This window comes from Heteronotia binoei, chromosome 5 (assembly GCF_032191835.1).
Source record: "Heteronotia binoei isolate CCM8104 ecotype False Entrance Well chromosome 5, APGP_CSIRO_Hbin_v1, whole genome shotgun sequence".
Lineage (NCBI taxonomy): Eukaryota > Metazoa > Chordata > Lepidosauria > Squamata > Gekkonidae > Heteronotia > Heteronotia binoei.
In genome coordinates, this window is record NC_083227.1 from 132,718,862 (window position 1) to 132,743,507 (window position 24,646).

At 41.9% G+C, this 24,646-nt stretch overlaps 2 protein-coding genes across 6 annotated transcripts in view; one reads left to right on the forward strand and one right to left on the reverse strand.

Moving 5' to 3' along the window:
- SMAD5 (SMAD family member 5) overlaps positions 1–22,782 on the reverse strand; it is a 31,793-nt gene extending 9,011 nt beyond the window's left edge. For 2 of the 5 annotated variants that reach the window (XM_060240422.1, XM_060240419.1), the window contains exons 1-3: positions 22,405–22,782; positions 4,368–4,864; positions 2,244–2,495 (exon numbers count right to left, since the gene is read on the reverse strand). In XM_060240422.1, coding sequence (XP_060096405.1) covers positions 2,244–2,495; positions 4,368–4,770 — 655 coding nt within the window. In that variant the 5' untranslated portion in view covers positions 4,771–4,864; positions 22,405–22,782. Of the gene's footprint in view, positions 1–2,243; positions 2,496–4,367; positions 4,865–21,101; positions 21,167–21,250; positions 21,510–22,404 lie in introns of those variants that run through there. The other 3 variants (XM_060240420.1, XM_060240418.1, XM_060240421.1) reach the window with 2 other exon arrangements.
- Positions 1–24,646, forward strand: part of LOC132572884 (membrane protein BRI3-like) — a 418,468-nt gene that overhangs the window by 56,421 nt on the left and 337,401 nt on the right. The gene's annotated exons all lie outside the window — the stretch shown is intronic.

Sequence of the window (24,646 nt, forward strand, 5' to 3'; positions counted from 1 at the left end):
CAACCTCAATCAACCTGGACACTATACTTTCAGGCCTTCCTCCAGGTACCAACCCCTTGAGAAGCTCAGAGGTGGCAACTAGGGGAAGGGCCTTTTTGGTGGTGGCCCCCATCTTTGGACCATCCTGCCTGCTGCAGTTCAGCCCCAGGTTAGGACAGCCCTCTTTACGGAGGCCTACAAAGACCTCCTTGGTTATGAGACTCAACATGATTAGCCAGGTGTTCTCTTTTACTTTGGGCCAGACCTTTCTGCATCAGGTCTACTGTTCTTTAATGTTTATATGTTACCTTAAATTAAATGTTAATGTTTAGTGCTTTTACCTATTGCATTTTACTGTTACTGTTGTAAGCCGCTCAGAGAGCTTTGGGTATGGGTGGTATTGAAATTAAAATTTTTTTATTAATAATAATAATACCTAATAGTCAGTCCTATTCTCTACACTACTGCCATAGTTGAAGGACCATATCTCCTAGTATGAACCTGTGCAGCATCTCAGATCCTTTCATAACCTTTTTTTTACTGTTAAATCAGATCGCTACAGCTTAAATGATGCCTTTTTCAGCCATAGCGCCAACTGAACAGCCTCCCAAAGTTGATTAAGAGGGCTCCTACAATTACTTTACTGAAATGAGAAGGGCTTAGTGTTGTGAGAAATGGTACGTTGGATGAGTTGTAACAATTTTGTACAAAGCTTGGACAGCACTGATTTTTAAGTTGCAATGGATGATAAGAAAAGAGGGATATAAATATTTAAAAAACAAACAAACTTGCATTTTCACATTAGAGCCAGACACTGAGGAAAATACCTAAATCACTAGACTTGTAACCAACAGAAAAAATACCTGATCAATCCACTGGCCCCTTATTATCATGTTAGTATTTATATGTTAGTTCAAATGGCTGGAGATGTAATGAAAATGAGTTTCATCTTAGTCCCATGCTAAAATTCCCTAGTGCCCTAAGAGATTTTTGGTCAGCAGTGGTAAACTAAAATTACAGATTCTTCCTGTTCACAAACTTAAGAACTGACTGCATTCAAAAGAGCGTGGGCACTGAGTGGCTCCAAACAAGGCTGGTTATGCCATGCTGCTCTTATTGCCTAGTGTCTACTAGTAAAACCTGGAAGGCCAAAAATCTTATAGAAATCCAGATTTGAGTGTTAGAAATACTAGATCCAGATCTTAAGAAGTGAAATGCTTACAAAAGATATGTTTCAAAACATTTCTTTAAAAATCTACCTCTATTTTTAGACTATTTTAAGTAAATATTTAGCTGCTGGTAAAACTCTTTTCTTTCTGGTTCTTTTTCTACATGTGCCCAGTACTTTAAAAATAAAGTCTATCTTAACATCCATTGCACTGTTGTAAGAATAAGGGCTGAAAATTAAGGACCTGGAATACAGAACTCTAAAAAGATTGCATTAATGTTGCATGCTCACTTATATAATGGCACTACTATTGAAGGATTATAGTTCCTGATTTTTATTTATTTCTTAACTACATCAAAATTTAATTAATAGAATGATATACTTTTGGTATCTTCAACTTTTTAATACCACAGCTTTATTTTGTTTTTTTAAGGCAAGATTAACATCCTTCTAAGCCCAAAATCATCTGACTCCTGCCTTTACACAGTAGTTACAGTATTAGTAGAATGTTTTACAATGCTCCTGATATTTCTCTTAGGCAGCCCTGAGCCTAAGTACACCATTATAACTCAACCTTGTGATTTTCATTGAGTGATAGGAATACAGTTCACTGTATGGTATGGTTCTGTTGGGTTACAAATGTTCCACTTTCAGTTGTGGCCCTAAATAGTCTCTTCCCAACTATCATGCAGGTGCTCCAACTGCCATTCTCAACTCCATTCTTTCTCATTCTTATTCATCCTACATCTTTTAATGTTCAGAGTTTTCCTCTAATCCTTCCTCAATCCTACAATCTCTCTCAGAATGCAGATACTGAAAAACATCTGCAGACAGTTTAGAAACACTCTCTGTCCACAGATGGACTCTTGCTACAATTATCAGTCATCTTCCACAAAAGATTTGTTCTCCTCTTACAGGACTATAGTACAATAGGTGCACATTAAAAGATGTGAATAGTTGTCTCCAGATTAATCCCAAAGCTCCAAGAAATTATATTTGTTACATTACATGTAGTATGATATAGATATAATACTCCATCTGGCTTTATTAAAGAAATTCTGTTTTTCAACAAACATGACACACAGGTATCCCTTACCTGGTAGCTGAAATGGGCTTGATGGTCCAGAACTAGCTGGAGAATTTGGATAAGTACTACTGGCTGGAGAAGGTGGATAAGGACTGTTCGGAGAAATTGGGAAAGGAGTGCTGTTGGGCTGCTGGAACGAATCTGGAAACGTGGCATTCTGTGGCATATGTGGTTCATTGTGGCTTAGGTTTCTAAACTGAACCAGAAGGCTATGCTGTGGATTGAATTCACTATGTCTTGGCACTAAGACTGGAGGTAGAACTGAAAAACAAGATAACATGACCACACATAAAGACACAGAGAAATAAACACATGCCAAAAGCACACTTGTCATAGTGCAATACTGTATTTCATTGTCTTGAAAATTCACCTATATGCACAATAGATTAAAGGTGAATCAAAAACTACACAGAAGGTTGCAGAGTGGCCAAACTGCAGCTTGGGAGCAACATGTGGCTCTTTCACACATACTGTGTGGCTTCCAGAGATCAATGAGGAGCTTAATGCAGGCTTACTCTTGAGTAAGCATGTGTGGCATCAGGATCTCAGTCAGCCTCTGAGCACTGACCCATAGGTAGGCAACTATTTCTGCCATGTGTAAAGTAGAGGGGGAAACAGGCAGGCTTGCAAGCTCTTCTCTACCACCACAGAGGTCACGTGGAGACCTAGAACAGGGAAAGAGAGCACAAGAGCCAAGGGAGCCATTGGAAGGAGGGATAGAATAAAGAGGGTGGTAGAGGATTAGTTTCACAGCTCTTGTAGGAGCTGTATTAATTAACCTTGGTGTCAAGGCAAAGAGAGATGCATGATGCTGCAAACAGTACATGTGTGTTTCCTTCTCCCACTGGTGGCAAAAAATAATTCCCCACCCTTTCCCTATGCTGATCTTATGGGGACTGTTATTCCCAGCTTTTGTTTGTTTGCTTTTTTAAAAAAATCCCCTTCTAGCATGGTTGTGTTGTAAACTACATACATATGTATTTGATCTTTTTGCGCAACGAAAGTATTAAGAGTTTTAATAAAGATGTGTGTGTAATATTCGTTCATGTCTTGCAGCTCTCAAACATCTGACATTTATTCTATGTGATTCTTGCATTAAACAAGTTTGGCCACTCCTGTGCTAGACTGAAATTATGTTGAAAACATTCCAACTACATCAAAGATGCTAGAAAATCCTGTTTCAAACAGCATGAAACTTAACAGAGAAAAGCAATGCAAAGTGAACATAAGGCACCAACATTTCAGACAAACCAGACTTCAAAAACCAATTTATATTCAATTCCCCACTTCCAACTTTCACTAGGACATGTTCTCTGGAAGTCACAAAATCTGATTACTATAAGTGGGATAGGAGCCCCGTGGCACAAAGTGATAAGCTGCAGTAGTGCAGTCCAAGGTCTGCTCATGACCTGAGTTAGATCATGGCAGAAGCTGGGTTCAGATAGCTGGCTCAAGGTTGACTCAGCCTTCCATCCTTCTGAGGTTGGTAAAATGAGTACCCAACTTGCTGGGGGTAAAGTGAAGATGACTGGGGAAGGCAATGGCAAATCACCCCATTAAAAAGTCTGATGTGAAAGCATCATGATGTGACATCACCTGAGAATCGGAAATGAACTGGTGATTGCACAGGGGATTACCTTTACCTCTTTAATGCACACACATTCACAACTGATGAGTAGAATGTAAGCCTGTGAGTGCTCATGTATCCCTAGCAATGATCAGAGGCCTCAAGTAATCAAGTGATAGTGTGCATATGAACCAACCATCAACCTCTTAATTTCAGCAGGGATTTTACCATTATAAGTGGGATACCCACAAGGATTTATGGAGAGTATCTGATTTTCCTCTGCCCTTATTACTACCCCCATAGTTTCTCTCCCTTTCAGCTTCCTTTTTTCCTTCCCGCCCACCAGGCAACTTAGCTCTTACCCCCTCAATTTAAAAAAAAAAACCTTCAGATTTTTCTTCAAACTTGGGCCATTTTTCAGGTTTGCAGAAAGATCTGTCTTGTCTGTTCATGGCTCAAATATCTGGATTCACAGATTTTGCCACAATGAGAATCAAGTATATTGATTTAGCATTGTGAAGAAGGTATGTGGATGATGATAATATCATAAGCCCACTGAAACACACCTGGGCTCTCCACCCTTTTGTAATGATAAGGATTGATACAGACTTCCTTCTGCTTGGATCCGAAAGGAAATTCACAAATGTCCAATGGCTTCAACTCATGATGACTCTGTAGATCAGGCCAACGCCATACACGACAATAAATAACATGGGGGAGACCTTTGCGGTGAGAGACTTGAAGTCGTCCATCTAATGAGCGAGGTATAGTAACACATTTACTCGGTTGTCCAGGACTGCTTAGTGCTTTCTCTAGCTCTTCCATTGCTCCTTTTTTCTTTTTCAATTTTTTAACCAAAGCATCAACGGCCTTTTCTGCCCATTTTTCTTCTTCATCTCCTTGCTTCCAGCCCAACAGACGCTTTACAGCTGGGCTAGTAAAAGAGAACAGGCTGGCCATTGACGTCATTTGACAAGTCTTCAAGCAATTTTTAGAAGTAAATTGCAGATTGGCAGGAAAACTTTCTTTTAAAATCCAAGGTAAATATTCTTCTTAGTTAACCCTGTTAAAATAACCACAATTCATTAGTTACAGCCATCTCACGTGGCTTCAAGCATAATTTCTTGCATCTTACATCACTGGAGTCGGTGGTATCACAGGATTTCATAGGAAATTAAGAATGGAATTTTTAACACAACAATTAAGTAAGAAATTCTCTTTAATTCCCAAATAAGTTAGTCCATATTGTTTCTAGTTACTGCTGTTATGAAATCTTTTGTAAGACCTTGAGAGCATCATGAAAAATGCAATATAATTTTTTTTTAAAAAAGCATGTTTGTAAGTGGAACACAAGAAGCGTTTAAGAAAGCATACCTGGAACTGATAACTGAATATGCAACACTTAAATTTCTAATAAATTTCTTTTTATGTGTGGAAAGGTATACCATTGGATAGGCTGTGAACTGTTTTTTAACTGTAACAATATTTAATGTGGAGTGATTTATATTGTTAGACTGAATAAAAATACCATAAAGAGATCTTCCGCCCCAGAATCTTTTAAGTGTCTCTTAGAAAGGGTCGGAACTGCAATTCTGTATCACTGTGCTGGTGGTGGACATAAAGAAAAGGCAAAAGGTAGTGAAAGAGAGTGTACCGAAAGCTTTCTGTTGCTCTGTGCTGATGTCTCTATAGAAAAGGCTGGGATGGATTTGAAGAAGCTGGGATTTTTGCATTTGAACACAACAAAACTAAACAATACTAACCACAGAACATACCGTAGTTTGAGTCCAGTGGCACCTTTAAGACCAACGAAGTTTAATTCTTGATATAAGCTTTTGTGTGCATGTTAACTACAGTTTATAAGCCAAGAATAAACTATGCTTTAGATTCCCAGTTTAGTATCTATCAAGAAGCCACAGCTGGTTTGGCAACCTGCAGTCAGATGCCATACTTGAAGTTCAATCACATCATGGTTTATCAGCTGTGGTTGACTGCGATGTCTCAAAATGTTTCTCAGACCTTGTAAAATGGTTTATGACTCCCAACAGTTAGAATAAAGATACATCAGAACAAATGAAACAAAACAGTATAATGGTTTTGTCTATGCTTTGTAGCAAATGATACAATGCAGTTAACAGTAACATATTGCGCTTTTAGACTTAGTAGATGATCAAATCTTTTAAAAAAATAAATAAAAAGGAGTAACGATGACAAGCGGAACTGGTGTGCTGTGGAAAAATGTTGATAAGACCTCATAAAAATCCCTGAAGAATACTCAACAAATACAGACAGACAATAGGCAGCTGGCAAAAAGCAAGCACTAAACAAAGAAAGAGGATGTCAATAACAAAGTCACTTCCGCTCCAGATACAAAATATTGTCTTTTAAAGATAAATTCTGGAAAGTCATAATGGCTGCTGGGGCAGGAACAGAGTTTCAGTCCATCAAGCGTGTGCAACTAACAACAACATTAAGGTACTTTCTTGGTTGCTTCAGGATGGACAAAACCCCAAAACACAGCAGGTGCCCCAATGCTGACTATGAGCATGCACAAGACACAACAGCTATGTGCTTTCCTATCTGAAATAACAGTCAAATGCCTACTGCATTTGTACCCACTTTCTCAACCAAAGGCAATCTGTGTAGCAAGACTTTTCCAGGAAAGGCACCAAGGTGCTGCACTGTACATATTACTTTTCCAGAACATAAAGCAAAGGTACCCAACATGGTTCCTCTGAGTGCCATGGTGCACTTTTCTGGTGCCCACCCAATGTTTCTAGAAAGTTGGTGGGGCCAGAAAGGGCTTTTACCCAGCAAGGCTTCTGACTGACTGTGCAGATTTTTAAAGACACTGCTTTGGCAACAATTGCCACCATAGTACAAGGATCATCACTTTATGACTGGAGGTAAGCTGTGGCACCCATTTTGTGGCCAGCTGTACCTCCTGCAGCAGGCGTTATGTGGCAGACATTTTGTGGCTGTGCTCAGCACACTGTGTCAGAATTCAAAAGGTGTCACAGGCTCAGAAAAGTTGGTGATGCCTGACATGGGGAGAAATAGTGGGCATACCTGGAGAAGTACGAGAGGAAAGTACATCCAATGGCAGTATTATAAACATACTGCAGCTTTTTCTAACCAGAAAAACATATCAGAGTACCACAAGTGCCAAGACAGGGATAATGCTGTGGGGAAAGTGCATGTTTAAACAGCAGCTGGTTCAGCTCACGTTCTGTCTGGTGGTCATCAACAGGATGACCTCCTGATGATCGGTTCAGCTCTTAGGACATTTACGCAACCATGGCGGTTCAACACATCATTTCACTATGTACAGCGCAATCAGCTATCCCTGCAGCAGTAGTTGCCATTTTCCTTACCTGGCCACCAAAAAACTTTTGAGTTTTTTAAATCAGTGACTGCTACTGTGAACTAACATTCTAGCAATCTACTGCCACTAGCTCTTTCCTTAACAAATTTTAAGAGGAAAGCTGTAGGCAATTTATTGTCCCTGATAATAAATTAAAAAGGCTAGAGTCTCTTTTTTTTTTTTTAATGAAAGCTACATCTTCAAAATGAGTGACAATAGATTGTTAGAATGTTAAGTTCATAACAGTCCAGTAGTAATTACTAATTTTAAAACTGAAAGCACTCACTGGTGATACAGCAGGGAGACAATGCAGGGGAAATGTTAGCTCACTATGTGAATGCAGCCACAGTAAAATGAGTCCCAAACTATATAAACCACTCATAAATAAATGCTGTTATGGAAGACTGGACAGTATTGACGGAACCATGGAGAAGAAATTAAGCCACAACAAAGAAAAAACTCTCCATGTAAAATACAATTCTGACTTGTTATGAATAATAAGTATCAACAGTGCACATCATCAGACATGCACACAGTTAAAACCTCATAAGTTCCACAGTGCTCCTACTGTCCTTATGTGGCTCAAAGCCACTATAATGTATTCAGTGCGATGACTGAGAAAAAAGTCCAACGGAGAACCGGTCTGCTTTGCAAGCCGTTTTGGATCTGTAATCCTTCTTCTAGGGATCAATCTTGTGAATTATGTACAATTTTCTAGGTCCAGTAGTGCCAAAAATGATTCAGTCATCAACTGTGTCAGTCCAGAATTCTACAAAACAATAATCACATAATATACAGACAGGGCATACTACAGGCACTCATAACATGAGCTAGGTTGAGTGGTTCAGACTGTGATATATATATATATATATATATATTTCATGTTATGAGTGCTTGTAGCATGTCCACAGTAGCTCCCGGTCCACAGTAACTCCTGCCGCAAAGATCAACTCTAGCGTGTGCATGGCCTGATGGGTGGTAGTTGTTATATACTGGGAAAGCTCCAGTGTTGCCATGGATGACACTTGGTCCGTCATCCATACAGAGTCCATGTCACCAGCAGGACCAAAAGCCATAGGAATTTCAACACCAAGTCTGCTGCAGCTCCCAACAGGGACAGTAAGGCACTGGCTGGTGTGTTAGGCGGTCGGTACACCAGCCAGATAGCCAACCTCTTCTCTGCATCCCATAACAGGCCAGCACACTCTATGCCAGGGATCACTGGGGGGTAGGAGCACCCAGAAGGAGTAAGCCTCCCGTATAAGTAGTGCCACCTCTCCCTGCTGCCCGCTAGTCCATGACTGGTGAAAGATCGAGTACCCAGATGGAGCCATTTGAGAGAGAGCAACTGTCTCTCCATCTCGCACCCAGGTCTCAGTCACACATGCCAGGTCCATTGCCTGCTCATGCAGGAAGTTTCGTAGGACTGTGGTCTTATTATTAATGGACCTGGCATTGCACAACACCAGGGACGGAGGTGAATAATTTCTCTTGGCCCCACTACCTGCTACCAAAGGGCTGGCACATAGTCTGGAAGGAGAGCGAATATTTCCATATCTCAGTCCCCTTCCCTTCAACTTCTGCCTATTCCCACCACTGTACTTTCTCTGCCCCAGGAGCACTGGGATCCCCTAGCCGGACATCACCACAAGCTGGTTTTCACCACAGCCTCAGACTAATCCCAATATGGTAGTGTCCTCTTACACAATTTCTTCCTATGTTACTATACTAAGGAAGAAGGAGCTGGGAACTTCGGCAATGAGCTTTAAAGGCTGAGGACAGAAGGGTGGAGGAGAAAGAAGAGCCCCATGGACCTGATTAAAGCCCTGGGTGGGCCAGTTCTGGAGTGTGGCTTTCCACAAAATTAGACAACAGGCAGACCCCAGGAGCTCATCAACCATCACTACAAGGACAACCACTATCAGCAGGTGGAAAATGGCAAGTAGTATTTCTTTACATGTTCTCTTCTCTGTCACTCCATAGACCCTCAGAGGCAGCACCATCACAACTCAAAAAATACTTTTAGTACGTGAACAGGACTATCAACTCTTGATTTCAAAAACCTAGCACATTGGCTTAGTGCCTCTCAAAGTATGCAGAGACCTTTCCAAAAGAACAGAATTAAACACATTAAGGACAAACTATCCCTGAATTTGAACAAACCGTTGCTTTGTGAAGAAAATGTTCCCTTGTCAGTCTGAATGTTCACACAATGGAATTTGTGCCTTGCCTTCAGCCTGGCTTCCAAAGGTTATCTGGAATAACTGAAGCTTCACATATAACCAGGTTCTTATAGTTTGTTTTTTATATATTTGAGTTATATTGTGTAAAGTGTTTTCAGCTCTTTTTTTGTAGTTTAAACACAATACAGCGGTCATCATTAATTTTCTTTAAATAATACACCATTTCAATCTTTGTAAGTATTGATAAATAATGTGTTAATATATAACTGTAACAGTTTTGAACCTAGTCATACATGGGCTCACGAGGCTTCCGGGGGCTCACGAGGCTTCCGGTTTCCGGGTGATGAATGAAGGTGGCTGCCGCCAAAGCTCCAAAAACGCTAAGTTGTTTTATTAGCCTTTTAAACAGCATTGCTTTTTTTTCTGTTCCTTCAGGCTGTCAATTGTTTGAGGCAGCTTAACAGCAACATAGTCAAGTCTTCCCGGCCGACTTTTATCTCCTTGTTTTATAAATAGCGGATTGCTAGGTATTTACTGGCTCGTTTCCCAGCTGATGTTTTCAGAGGAATAGTATGTAATAGCTTGCAACTTGAGAAATTGCTAACTTTTGCCCTGTCTGAAAGAGACTGTGTTTAGTGATGCAACCCTGTGGTTTAATATCAGCCTGAGCCAAGGAAGTAAAGCAGTTACCTTTTGCTATTACATTTTGAGACTAATATGGGTGTGTCCAAGCATAGAAGAGACCAAGAGGAACCTTTATTACCTCCTCCCAAGCAAAAGAGAATTGGAGACTTTTACTCTGCACAAATTCCAACCAATCATTTTGAGATTCTGGCTGACTACAACGATGATTTAAATAAACCAGCTTTAAATGAATCAGCCTTAACCAAACAAAAAGTTGGTGATTCTCACCCAATAATTAATAACAGTAGTAAGCCAGATGGGGCAGTGCTGAGTCCTCTAAGCAGCACTAGAGCACATCTATAACCAACTAAAACTGCTGCATAGCAAAATTGATCATGCCAGTAAGCAGCTCTCTTACTTTGGAAAGAGTCTCCAGGAAATGGGAGAGAGGGAATCTCCAAAAAGCTATCCCAAGACTGCCTTTCCAAAGCAAGTAACGAAGTCAACAATAGGTTACAAATTAAAGTCTTCATCCGATGAGCGAGAGCAACTTTATAAACTTATCCTCACTCCAAACAAAATCTGTTTAACCATCTGCAACTACAAGGGGAGGGGCCCTTTGTGGAACTCTATGCAACTATCCAAAAGACATCTAAGAACTTTATTCCCAGGGGAAAGGGCTTGGATTGATCTACATGAGATAGAATTCTTTGATGCTTGTTCCCAGTCACAGAGGGTGCTTTTATCATTTAGGTCAGCGCAGATTCCTCAGCTTTTGTTGCGATCTAAAAAATATCTCTCATCCAAAGGAATCTTCCCTACGCGCGTCTTTAAGAATGAAATCATTCTACCCCTGATTCATTGAAAGAAATATCTAGACCATCAGGATAACTCTAACAGCTGCAGATAGATCAGGTGACATGCAGGGAAGGATGAATGGGAGTGATTGCTTAGCTTTCACCTCACTCCAACAAAGTAGGATGGGAATCAATCCCCTACCTTCTTTCCCACAGAGAGGGAATAAGTATTGGACTGGATGCAGCAGAATGAAATAATCAGTACTACAAACCTAACCAAGAATACAACATCAGAAGTCTGGTCACACACATGTCAGAAACACTCATGTTGAATATAAAAATGTATGAAAGTTTTCTTGATAGTTTCCTGTAGCGGTTATTGCTGTCATCAAAATGGACAGTAATTAATATGAGTATAGGAAAGATGTTTCAATTGACGCATTCTTTTCAAGTGTTTGCAGAGAGTTCTAAGGAACACAAAACCATGAGATGCAACCCAAAGCTTACAAATGAGCAGATGCATTCCAACAATTTAATTATGTGCACCTCAGAGAAGACCAATTAACACTTGGCATGTTCAGTGAATGCCAGTGTTGAAGAATAGAAAACTTGTCTGAATTTGTTTCCTGGCAAAAGCCACTGACACAGAGCACAGAGACACTGCCTTTTTTCTAGAAGACCACTGTCCACTTGCCTGAAAAAATCCTGGGTTAGGATAGTCCCTGGCATGCTCAAGCTTGCTGGTCAGTCAGCAGCAACACAGACTTGGCAGATGAAGTTCTGAACCTTGCCAATATTCACTGGCCAAGAAGTAAAACTGCTAAAAGAATTCACCCACATTATTAAAAGGCCACTACTAACAAATCTTTTATGAAACAACAGAATGAATATTTCTAGGAGCATTATAGCTGCAACGGTACGTGTGGCATATCAGTATGAAGATGTGATTTCTCAGAGTTGAAAACACAGCTAAAAACGAATTCAGTTTAAATCCAAAGAGAGTATTTCTGGCTGTGGAGCATAAGTTTCTCACCACGGCCCCTGAAATGGTGTTCCTAGAAGAATGGGGACACCCAGGAACAACATTTTACGGGACATGCCAGACTGCAACAAGAGGGAGAAGGTAAAAATGTCATGATTGCAGTTAGAAAATTTTCTGCCTGCAAACATGATACACTGGATCCAAACCCAAGAGTAGAGTGCAGGTTAAGTTCTGTGTTTCGGAACTACAAATGAGTATCAGGCTTATCTAAGGGAAGGATAAGACATATAATATAAAAATATTGTATTTTCTTTGTTTATCCACTTTTTTGTCTTTGCCCCCATGGCAATAATTTTTCTTAAGTGACAAAAGTATTACATAACAAATGTTTAATATTTATGAAAATCAGTTTTACACAACAAAGTAAAAAGTAAAACTATACAGCAAAATATCCACATAAGTGTCCAGTGCTTGCTCTTTAAAGAGAAAATACATTGTCACCACAAAGAAACTGTGAAAAACACACTACGGGTTTTGCAAGCATAAATTTCCAAGATAAATGCTTTTATAGGTCAAAGTGCACTAACAATGTAATGTCTTCAACTAGATGTCTGAACATTTCACAAGCTGTGAATTACATCTCTAGGAGGCATTTTCCTATAATTAGTGTAGTGGAGGAGAGCCATAAAAGGTTAAGCCTCAAAGTCACACTTCCACTACTATGCTTTTTAAGCCAATAGTTCTCAAACTGTGGGCTGGGACCCAAAAGTGGATCATGATCCTCTCATAAGTGGTCATCAGACAAGAAAGAACAAGGTAAGATAAGGAGAGGCTCTGGGATACTCTTGGAATAAAACCAAGTTTACTGAGGCATCATGAATGAAATAGCCATAAAATATACTATTTTGCTTACTAACACAATATATTAACATGACATTAACATGAAAAACATTAACTTATTCAGTACTCAGTGATGTAAGATTGTTTTATACTGGGAGAGGGGAAAAGAAACATGATGTTACTTTGCAAGTGGGTCCCCAAAGTTATAGTAAACTTTAGAAGTGGGCTTCACTTCTAAAAGTCTGAGAACCCACTGATATCACAGTGCAAACCTAAGGACAGTCTTTCTAAGCCAAGTGAAATCAAGACATCTTGGTAACTGAGCTTAAGACTGCACTGTAAACCATAAAACACAGGAATAGCCACACAGTTCCAAGTTACAATTTATCACCCAAATGCTCTCTCTCTCTCGGCTTGGCTTCGCGAACGAAGATTTAAGAAGGGTGCAATAGTCCACGTCTGCTGCAGGCTCGCTGGTGGCTGACAAGACCAATGCGGGACAGGCAGGTCCGGCCACAGTGGCTGCAGGGAAAAGTCTGATTTAGGGTTGGTGCTGTAGCAGTGCGATTCTTCCTCAATCTCCTTTTGTCCTCAAGACCAGCTATGCGTGCGTTCTCAAAGGAAGAGACAGCCTGGTGGATGGTGTGCCTCCATGCTTTGCGATCTGAGGCTAGGTCAGACCACTGGTGATGGTTGATGTGACAGGTGCTAAGGGATTTCTTCAAGGAGTCCTTGTACCTCTTCTTTGGTGCCCCTCTATTTCGATGGCCGGTGGAGAGTTCGCCATACAGGGCAATCTTGGGAAGGCGGTGGTTTTCCATCCTAGAAATATGCCCTGCCCAGCGCAGCTGCGTCTTCAACAGCAGTGCCTCGATGCTGGTAACCTCCACCCGCTTGAGGACTTCAGTGTTGGTCACAAAGTCACTCCAGTGGATGTTGAGGATGGTGCGAAGGCAGCGCTGATGAAAGCGCTCGAGGAGTCGCAGGTGATGACGGTATAAAACCCACGATTCGGAGCCGTAGATGAGGGTTGTCATCACAACCGCTTTGTAAACATTGATCTTTGTGCCTTTTTTCAGATGCTTGTTGCTCCACACTCTTTTGTGCAGTCGGCCAAATGCACGGTTTGCCTTTGCCAGCCTGTTGTCAATCTCCTTGTCGATCTTGGCATCTGAGGAGATGATGCACCCCAGGTAGCTGAACTGCTGGACTGTCTTCAGAACTGATTCACCCACAGTGATGCAGGGAGGGTGATAATCTTCCTGGGGTGCAGGCTGGTGGAGAACTTCTGTCTTCTTCAGACTAACTTCTAGGCCGAATAGCTTGGCAGCCTCTGCAAAGCAGGACGTCATATGCTGCAGAGCTGATACCGAGTGGGAGACGAGTGCAGCATCATCAGCAAACAGTAGCTCTCGGATGAGTTTTTCCATTGTCTTGGAGTGGGCCTTTAGTCGCCTCAGGTTGAACAGGCTGCCATCGGTGCGATAGCGGATGTAGACACCATCGTCATCATCTAGATCTACTGCGGCTCTTTGAAGCATCATGCTAAAGAAGATCGTAAAGAGAGTTGGCGCGAGAACGCAGCCTTGCTTTACACCTGTGCCTATTGGGAAGGGCTCCGAGAGGTCGTCGCAGTGTCTGACTTGGCCTCGCTGGTCTTCGTGTAGCTGGATGATCATGCTGAGGAACCTTGGGGGACATCCTAAACGTTCCAAGATTTGCCACAGGCCTTTCCTGCTAACGGTATCGAAAGCTTTGGTAAGGTCGACAAAAGTCACATACAGAGCCTTGTTCTGTTCCCTGCATTTCTCTTGGAGCTGCCTGAGAACAAATACCATGTCGGTGGTGCTCCTGTTAGCTCTGAAGCCGCACTGGCTCTCTGGGAGGAGTTCTTCTGCAATGGTGGGCACCAGTCTGTTCAGGAGTATTCTGGCAAGGATTTTGCCTGCGATGGAGAGCAGGGTTATCCCCCAGTAGTTGGAGCAGTCTGACTTTTCCCCTTTGTTCTTGTATAGGGTGATGATGATTGCATCGCGAAAGTCCTGTGGTAATTTGCCTTGTTCCCAGCAGGTGACAAGTACTTTGTGAAGTGAGCTATGTAGTACTGTGCCCCCATGCTTCATGAATAAAAGCACTAGTCATCAAAACGTTCAGTATGGCCGGAAAAATACTAAATCTAAACAAGGTACTGGCACAACATAAAATCCTGCTATTTCAAGTATTAACTTTTCGAAATCGTAATAGAAATTTGTAGTTGTACTTCTCTATAAAATTCAAACTGGTGCATGAGTAAGATATGAAAAATCTCCTTGATGCATGTGATGCTCTTGACAGACTCTTCAGTATTCCCCTTTTAGCAGAAGCCCCTCCCCTGCCACAAAGACCCTTACAAAGGAGGCCTCCAAAGCAGTCCCCTACACAACATTCTTCTAATGCATACAAGCACCTCACACACTGATTTCCTTGGATTTCAACTGGGGGGGGGGAGGGGGAGATAGCTTTAACAGTATATGAACAGCAAATTTAAGAAGCAACAACCTTAGAGGGATACTTCAGAAACAATTAATTATACCTCAACACATTTCAATCCAAAAGGGAATTTTTTGGGACGACAATACAGTGGGCAACAACAGACTTCCTTTGGAGCACTTCTGAGTTGTTTGAGAGGTGGATTTCTGAATTGTAGCCATACATTCAGGGCTTTTTTTGTAGCAGGAACTCCTTTGCATATTAGGCCATGCACCCTGATGTAGCTCATCCTCCAAGAGCTTAGAGTAGGCCCTGTAAATAAAAGCCCTGTAAGCTCCTGAAGGATTGGCTACATAAGAGGGGTGTGGCCTAATATGCAAATGAGTTCCTGCTACAAAAAAGCCCTGTTTATAGCCCACTTGAATACTGCCTTTGAAAGGAGCTCAAATCAAAACACATGGGTTCTCCTGTTTCATCCTCACACCACCTTTACTGTAAGGCTCAGAGAGACAGTGAATGACTCAATGCCATTTAGCAAGCATTACGGCCTTGCAAGAATTTTGATTCCAGTCCAAGGTCAGCAACACACTTGTTGTGGGTCAGGAAGGTTGATACTGTTTCCCCCATATTTATACAATGCTAACCAATTTTAGTGTGAGAGCCTCACCTCAACTGCAGGCCTCAGTTGTTGTTTTTTAAATATCTCTTAGGAGCCAGCCCAAAAATTCAGAAGCCAAGCTTGTTTTTCAGCTTTTAAGGTTATGTGTTTCAAACACCATATTGCTAAAGATACAATATTGATGAAAATGTGAAGGTTTCCTTTTTTTAAAAAAAAAGAAGAAATTTTGGGAAGGACTAAAATATATGCAGTACTTACTTTCTTACCAAACCTAAGGTTACCTTACTGTCTTAACATCGTAAGTGCATGATTTATAAGTTAGAATATAAAATTATACTATTTGGGATATTTATGGAATTTAAAATTATAAATATCTTTGTTTTCCACATGCAAAATTCTAGCTGCAGATTGCTTCCTCCTATTCTAAGCACATGTACTAATTTTTAACCATATGAGAATCAAGAATAAATAAAAGCTGATTGTAGAAAACAAACTGTATAGTCTTTTTTTTTTAAGGCAAGGCTACCAAAATAAGACAAATAAAACAAATCTGGATATGAAGTTAAAGTTCCAGTTAAACACTGAAATGTACTATATTATAACCAGGGCTTTCTTTGTAGAAAAAGCCCAGCAGGAACTCATTTGCATGCCCCCTGACACCAAGCCAGCCGGAACTGCATTGCTGTGTGTTCCTGCTCCAGAAAAGCCCTGATTATAACTAAACACACTATAAGCATATTGTTGTCAAAGCTATTCAAAATTAACCAATAAACATACTCTCAAAAATATTTTGTTTACATCAACAATAAATTTAAGAATTCCAATGCTGCAGATCACCTTATGTGCAAATTTTCATATTATACGTTTTGACTGAGTAAAATTTGGTTACTAAGAATTTCTCTTTTCAAAGAGGGGGGCCACTCATAAGAGATTTTTTCACTGATACTCAGAACTTCCCAACATTTCATCAGAAAAAAAAGAATAAATGTCCTTGGGGGGAAAAGCAGAACACAATGTTTGTTTTTTCAAATGTTTATGGTTTTTCCCCACAAACCTTCACATTGCTAGTTACTGCTTTCATAAAATCTCACCCTACTGATAAAAGTGTTGTATATAAATAAATATAGGATAACCCTAGTTGTCATTACAACAAACTGCTAACCCTAACCTAACTTCTTCCCAACTTCTTGAAATTCCACTGCTTTAAAAAAACCCTTCATTTAATTGAATATTGGAGCTAGTGTGGAAAGCATCTGGTTAAGAATTCATCTACTCCCTGAATGGTGTAAAGTTAACATATAAATAAGCAATGGCAAGAGCTTTATGCATGTGCATTTTCATATCATATAAGAAAACATTCTGATGTGAAATGATAAATAAGCTTTGTCCTTCTACTAAGGACTGCCAACACTACAACAAAACTATTGCTGAAAATACGGCACCATGATGACCTGGCAGATAGGATTTGCCAACCCCTACTCTACTGAATATATGCTCTACATGCTAACTGAATCCAAATTATTCCACCCGCATAAGGCATAGAAGTAGGGACTTCTGACATTCCTGAGGAAAAGCTGGAAAGCTAATGGATCTGGAATGGCACAGATTCAAACCTCCATTCCTGCTTCTCAATTCAGCATATGCATATATACAACAGTGATACTCAGTGATCTGAGAGCCACAGTTCCCTAATTTGGCACCTCCCTCCTCCATTTAGGTCCTTGTCTGATGAGGTTTGCAATAGCTTTCACCAGAAGAACAAATAAGCTGCTGGTCTCCTCTGTGGTGCCAACTTCATGCCAAGATTGGAAAGAAGTGTAGCTCTTTCAGCTAACAGTGATTGGAAACACATGAGATGCAGTGTGAGTGCACTGTACTATACTGTGTACAAAAGGGTGGCATGCAAGGACTCATGCAAGAAGGAAAATGCCATTCCTCCTACTTCCCCAATGCTTACCCACCTGCCCAAACTTTCTACCTGCCTGTCCTTTAGCTTTCTCCCACCCCTTCTCCTGGCTGCTTAATCCACCTACTCTCTTCTTCCCTCATTGCTATGACTCCTCTTTTCACTCCCTGCACAGTGTCATCTCCTTCCCCATCCTCCTCCTGTCCCCACACTCATCTTCTGTTTGCAGCATTGGCATGGGAAAAGGGGAACAGAGCCTAAGAGTGGAAAAAAAGCGCAGTGGGTTAAGTGAGACAACAAAGCAAGGCCCCTACCTCACATATTTGGGTTTCTGTAGAATCAGAAGGGCTTACAGACCTTCCCAAACACCAGGTGCCAGATAGGTTGCATGGTTTCTGGGAGAAAGCATAATGCACAGGCTCAACTAAACAGCAGGAGGAATCCAGGAAATACTGACATCATCGAAACTGAATAACATCAGAATGTTATTAGCACCAACAGTTTTAAATTGTTTTAAATTTTAATTGATTTTATTATTATGAGGCACCAATGTGCTAGTCTCCTATTGTTATCATGATTGTTGTTGTAAGCCGCCTTGAGCCTGCCTTGACAAGGAGGGTGGAGTATAAATTTAATAAACCTAAACATGAGACATGACCCTCACAATGTTGTTGTCTGTTTTAGCAACCAAAAACCACCCTTGAGATCTCATGAGAATTCCCATGATAAAGCACTCAGGAAGGGCTTGCAGTGTTGTACGTTAAGACTTGGACAGCCTGTCATGAGGACTGTTTTTTGGGGTTTTTTAATCCACACATCATAACCTGTCCTTGTAAGAACTATCAACTGGAGTGTATTTCATGCTTATGATTTGACTTTAACACTTTTAAAAAAACATTAAAGGTACCAAACACATCAAAGCTCAGTTTTGCTAAGTTATCTTTTCATCTTATGATTTTTCTAAAAAGTGTTTCTTTTACTGAACTACTAAAAAAAGTTACAGATTCTTCACAACTCAGCTGCATCAGGAATTTTCAAAGAATAGCAAATATAGATTACTGACTATCTACTGTTTCCTAAACTTCATAATCATTCCAGTAAATTGTTTTTCTACTGCTGTTACCTCAATTGGGTTTAATTATTGGCAATCTGAATGAGATCAGTGTTTCATTTATAACTGTGTAATAGAAAAAAACATCCTTGTGGGAGTCATCTCACTTCCCCCTCTTCCACTTTTGCCTCTTTCTCTTTCCCGTTTTGCTTACCTCCTAAACTCCCAGTCAGAAAAAAACTGGAAAATTGTGGTTCTAATAGCCAGGAAAAGCAGGGGGGGGGGAGTAACAGCTTGAAACAAAAGGGTAGCCATTGGAGCTAAACATTCAGAAGATTTAGCTCAGGGATATCAAATATGTGGTCGAGGGGCTCCTATCAGGCCCCGAGCAACTGGCTATCATCTGCTTCCTTCTCTCTCTCTTGCTTCCTTCTGCATCACAGCTTGCTTTGCCAGGCTTGCTTAGTTGCACAGAAGCTACAGAGTAAAGCCTCTATTTTCTCCATCGGCTGAGGCTCTTCCCTTGGGGAGGAAGGGAGGAGGAATAGCTTGCTTTGCCAGGCTCTCTCAATCGAACAGCAGAGCTAGTGAGCCAAGCCTCTCTTCCTTCTATTGACTGAGGATCCTCCTCCTCCTGGTCCCCTGGGGAAGGAAGGAAAGAGCCAGAGCTTCCTTTGCCCAGTTCCCTGGAGCACAAAGAAAGCACTTTTAAGACCAACGAGTGCTAACGTTTTAAGCATGTTTAATTTTAAGCTTTTTTTAAAAAATCTTTGTGTTCGTCTGTGCCCTTCATAAAGTTTGCATCGTTGTTACCTGGCATTACATTTTATGACACACATGGCCTGGCCCAACAAGGTCTCATTTATGTCAGATCTGTCCCTCATAACAAATGAGTTCAACACCCCTGATTTAGCTAGTGCTAAGTGCAAATAGAAAATGAAAGTAAAACAGCCTAGATAATGGACTACTTCAAACATTTGAAATTGTTGGCAGGCATCTATTAGGGACATGTCCTGTATGGCATATGCTGCTTCATTGCAATAAACTTCTAGTAAGACATATCTCTTATTATAAACAATCTCATTTATCTCTGTGTTAAAACATCATAAACCCCCTACAGAACACTTTTTTTTGTTTTCGTTGTTGTTCAGAATACACTAGGCAACTTAATTCAATGGCTGTCTCTCAAACCTGAGAAGTTTGAGAGACGGTAAGAATATCATCTCCTCAGCTCCCACACTGGTTATGAATACTTTTTATCATATTTGGCAACCCTCTGGAAGCATCCTGATATCATGTTAGAATTCAGCCACTTAGAACAGACCCAGTTCTTTCACGATTACTTACCAGCGTCAATAATCGGTGGAAGAGAAAATTACAATAACTTAGCAGACAAAAAAAGTCTTGCAAGGGCCAAAGCTCCCTGGGGGCAGCTCAACACTGTAGGCATCTCTTGGGGCCTCCAAAACGGCAGCCGCATCCAACAAGAGAAAACGCTTTGTCACATTGCACCTGTTACTACCACTCAGTAAAGTTTCAAGGCGTGCTGCAGCCCACCCGACCACACCTGAAAGCAGGCCTGTAGCTACAAGGGGACCTGTGGGGGCACAGCCCCCCGACTTCTGGAAGAGGCCCCATGACTTCTGGAAGACACCCCTGGGGCCTCTGCCATGGCTCCAGGGCAGTGGAGAGGTTGCTTCTGGGACAGGGGGCATAAGCAGTCCCAGTCTCTGGCCTGAGTTAAAGGGCCCACCGATCAGCTGTTTCAACGGCCCTTTAACTTGAGGGGGCTGGGGGCCCCTTCTGCTGCCGGCCCCATGCACTGTTTTAGTGGCAGGGAAGGGAGGGCTGTGGCAAGCTCATGATCGCCCTCTCTTCCCCACCAGTAAAAGAACGCACGGACTGACAGCAGAAGCAGCCCCCAGCCCCACTCCGCTCGCTCACTGCAGCCCTCTCTTCCCTGCCACTAAAACAGTGCGTGGTGGCAAGAGAGAGAGAGGCAGGCAGGGAGGGAGGAAGCCACTACAGGGAAGGTCGTTTGGGGTACTGGGCGGGGCATCAGTGCCCTCCCAAAAATGTAAATGCCCCCCCTTCCAAATTCTGGCTACGGCCCTGCCTGAAAGAGGCGAGGAATCTTCGTTACTCGTTCCTCCCTATCAGAATCTAAGGTGGGCTTATACAGGCGCTACTCCTGCAGTCCACCCTGCAGCCATCAAGGTAGCAAGACAAAAGGTGTTGTTTTCCAGCACCTGCACTGCCACCGCCCCGTTGGATGTCTCTTTTGCAGCCCTCCTCCTTGCACCCAATCAAGGCTGCAAGAGCAGAGGTCATTCGGGGCGGCAACAACACTTAGAACCGTGCCTGTCCACTTTCCCCGGCCCCATCACTGCCGGCTCTCCCCACATTCAAATTCCATCGCAACAAAGCCCTACCTCATTTCTCACTAACCCGCCCACAACAGAGACCTCATTTCTCGAGCCCCCCCAGGCCAAGGCTCCCGTCCCGCCCAGGCGCTCTCTTCAGCCTCCACTCCCCATCCATTCACCCAGTTCCGGCCCATCAGTCCCTCCCACGCCCTTGCTCCATCCCCAGTCTTTCGGCGGGTCTTCCTTACCTGGACACAGCGGGACAGGACGAGGCGCTCCCCGCGCCCCCAGTCGAACCAGGCCCCTCTTCTACCGCCTCCTCTCTTCTCAGCTCCGGGCCGGGACGCAGAAAGGCCCCGGATGTGAGTAGAACGTATCAAGCAGGCAACGGGCAAATCCCCAGTAAAGCCAACATTGCGCGTGCGCCATCTCTCACAACTTTGGCTCAAATCAGTCCCGCCTTTCCTAGTTCTCCAACTTGCAGTAGTTCGCTAAGCGAATTGTCTCTGGCTTGGGAAGGAGCGCTTCCGTACGCATGCGCCGAGTTCTACAGCGTTTGAGAAGGAGGTATAGCTGTATTCTCTCTCTCCCAACCGCGGCTCTGTAAAATGAATTACGTTTTTTCCCAGAGACTGAGAGGAGGGGCGTACTTTAGTTAGTAAAATTCGTTTTGGTTCCTTTCTCCCACACCAAAACGTGCCTTTTTTCCATTACTAAAGTGGTCTAGACAATGTACAGCATATTAGGAAATATACTAACAAAGCTAGCTTGTTTTGAATGTTCTCTATCAGAGATTAAATGATTTATGGATTGGATTTTTCTTTTTTATGTACTGGGCGCGATCCAGCTAAAGTTACTCATGTATAAAATCCATGGGAAAGTTGAGTACGTGCTTTGATCGTACTGCTATTGTTTCAACTTTTCTGAGCTACCTCATGTTGGTATCATGTTGGAGCTAGCAAATAAACCAAATAATAATTGCACCGTCAGGGGAGCAGTACGATCAAAACAAATTAAATAAAATAAATATTGCACCTCATCTACTGAAATAAACGGGAATTACAATGCGTAATTTGAGCTGGACTACACTCTTATGTATGTTCTTCTAAAATTAATTTTTTAAAGTCTGAAATCGTTTTTTAAAAATTAAGATGTGCAAAGAGCATTCTTTGCTCTATGGTGTGGTGTAAAGGAGTTGACCAGATGAGTCTGGGCCAGACATACCAGGGGAGTAAAATGCTGGACTGGAATACACCACTTCAGACAGGTAGGATGGATTCCAGCTTCCAACAGTCCTACAGGAAACTACAAATGGGAAACTCATAACTTTGACTTCTTTCCCCTTTAACAGATGAACATGCAAGCCCTCTGAAAAAAAAGTTGCTGCTGCTTGTCCACTTACCTGTTGATATTAACCTTTGAAGTAGGAGCCCCGTCAGCAGTTCCAAAATCAGGATAGTACCTCCGTGCTCCTCAGCATTAGGGCAAGCTGTACATAACTGTTTAAGATGTTTTTGACTTTTTCAAAACTTGTTTCAGGGATAGTTACAAAGTTGCAAAGCATATGCACACCTTTTGGTTCCAACTTACTTCTCGCTGGAAAAGGCAAAGAGCTGTAAGGGGGAAAAGGGTTACTTTGAGGATATCTCATCTGCATAAGCTTTCTGAAGCTCTTTATCTCCCTCCTGTAGTTAACTCATTCTTTATCCTCTTTGTTAAACTGAGAGGGTGGGAAGAAAGGTGTAGCTGTGGGAGGAGACCTACAATGCAATCTTAAGGTGACTTTCTTAGGAGAGAGCTCCATTAAGTAGGCTGCAGTAGGATTCTGAGTAGACCAGCTTGGATCAGTTTACATCTGTAATACCACCCCCCCACACACGGATGCGATTTTATGTTTTTTATTTTAAAAACATATAATCAGATATTTGCTTCTTTTATTAGCCCTCGAGACTAATGGGAACACATTTCAGTTTCTCAGAATGCTCTGATGCTGACCTGAATGTCTTCAACAAAAGAAATGGCTGAATTAGCTTTCATCAAGAAGCTTGATGTTATCTCACTGGCTCTCGATATCACACTGCATGTCTTAATTAGTTTTGCATGTCTTTGAAGATTGTGTCATCAGCTCTTGTTGCTGATGAGAATTGTCACTACATCTTGAGCATTGCATAGAAATTTCACACACTTGGTTGATCCAACCACATTTTCTGCTGATGTAAGGTGTACGGAGAGGTCCATTTTGACCACCCAAAAGCTATGCTGAGGATCTTGAGACGTTTGTGGATAAAACCACATGGAATGGGGCTGTAATACTGAGGGGAACTGACTGGGTGAGAATGCTGGCTGGATCCAGTCTAATCATGCGTTTCACTGATCTTTGATCCCACTGTATCTTCCAGATTAGAATAAACTTCATGCATGCGGTGAAGTAGACTTTAGTCTACAAATAACTTTGTTAGCATTTAGTGTTCCAAAAGACATTTAACAAAAAAGGCAAAATATCAATATGTTAAATAAAAATAAGCAATTAGCTAACAAAGATGCCAACAAAAAACAAAGCCAGGATAAAGCAGAAAGCAAACCAAAATCCATACTTTCAGAAGTAGTCCAAGCACTATTACTTTGTGGCTCTGAAATGTGATAGTGCCATCTGTAGTTTAAAATGTATATTATGTTAATTAAGTTCTATCTGTTGATGGATCATCTGGCTGAGGCATTGGGGACGATGGCTGGATGGTTGCAGCAGAGTCAGCTAAAGCTTAATCCAATGAAGATGGAGGTCCTGTACTTGAGCCAGGGTGGAGTAGTTCAGGGTGCCAGGTTACCAGCCGTGGATGGCACATCTCTTGTGCCAGCCCCAAAGGTGAAGACCGTGGAAGTGATCCCGGATGCCACACTTTCTATGGAGGCCCTGGTCACTGCAGTTGCCAAGTCAGCCTTTTATCACCTCCAGCATATTAGGCAGCTGGTACTCTACCTCTGTCCTCAGGACTTCGCTACAGTGACCATACAGACTGGACTACTGGCTACCTATTGAGTACCAGATTTGTTTCAAGATTTTGGTGCTGACCTTTAAAGCCCTGCGTGGTGTGGGACTGACATATCTGAGGGACTGAAGAGCATTACGCTCAGGAAACCAACATCTGCTGGTTGTCCCTGGCCTTAAGGATGTCTGTCTAGCTTCAACTAGGGCCAGGTCTTTCTCTGCCCTAGCTCCAGCCTGATGAAACATGCTCCTGCCAGATGTTAGAGCCCTGCAATTTCTTGCCATTTCACAGGGCTTGTAAGACAGAGCTGTTCTGCCAGGCCTTCAGTTGAAGCAGTGGGCATCCAAATTACACCAGATTGGCCTCCCTTGCTGTAGTGCACTGATAAGTGCGAAGGGGTTGAAATATGCTGAAGTGCTCCATCTGATGTCCCAGTCATTTTATGATATCGGTTGCCTTATTAACCAGTTGGAAATTGTTGTGAACTATTTGTCTTCTCTGGGAATAGGGGTTCTAACTGTTTTGATGGATTGCTTTTTTTGTTTTAATGTGCTTGCTTTAATTATTTTGTTATCTGCCCTGAGCCCATTTGTGGGATAGGGCAGAATAGAAATTTACTAAATATATAAAATGAGGTAGAACAGCTACATGCCCAGT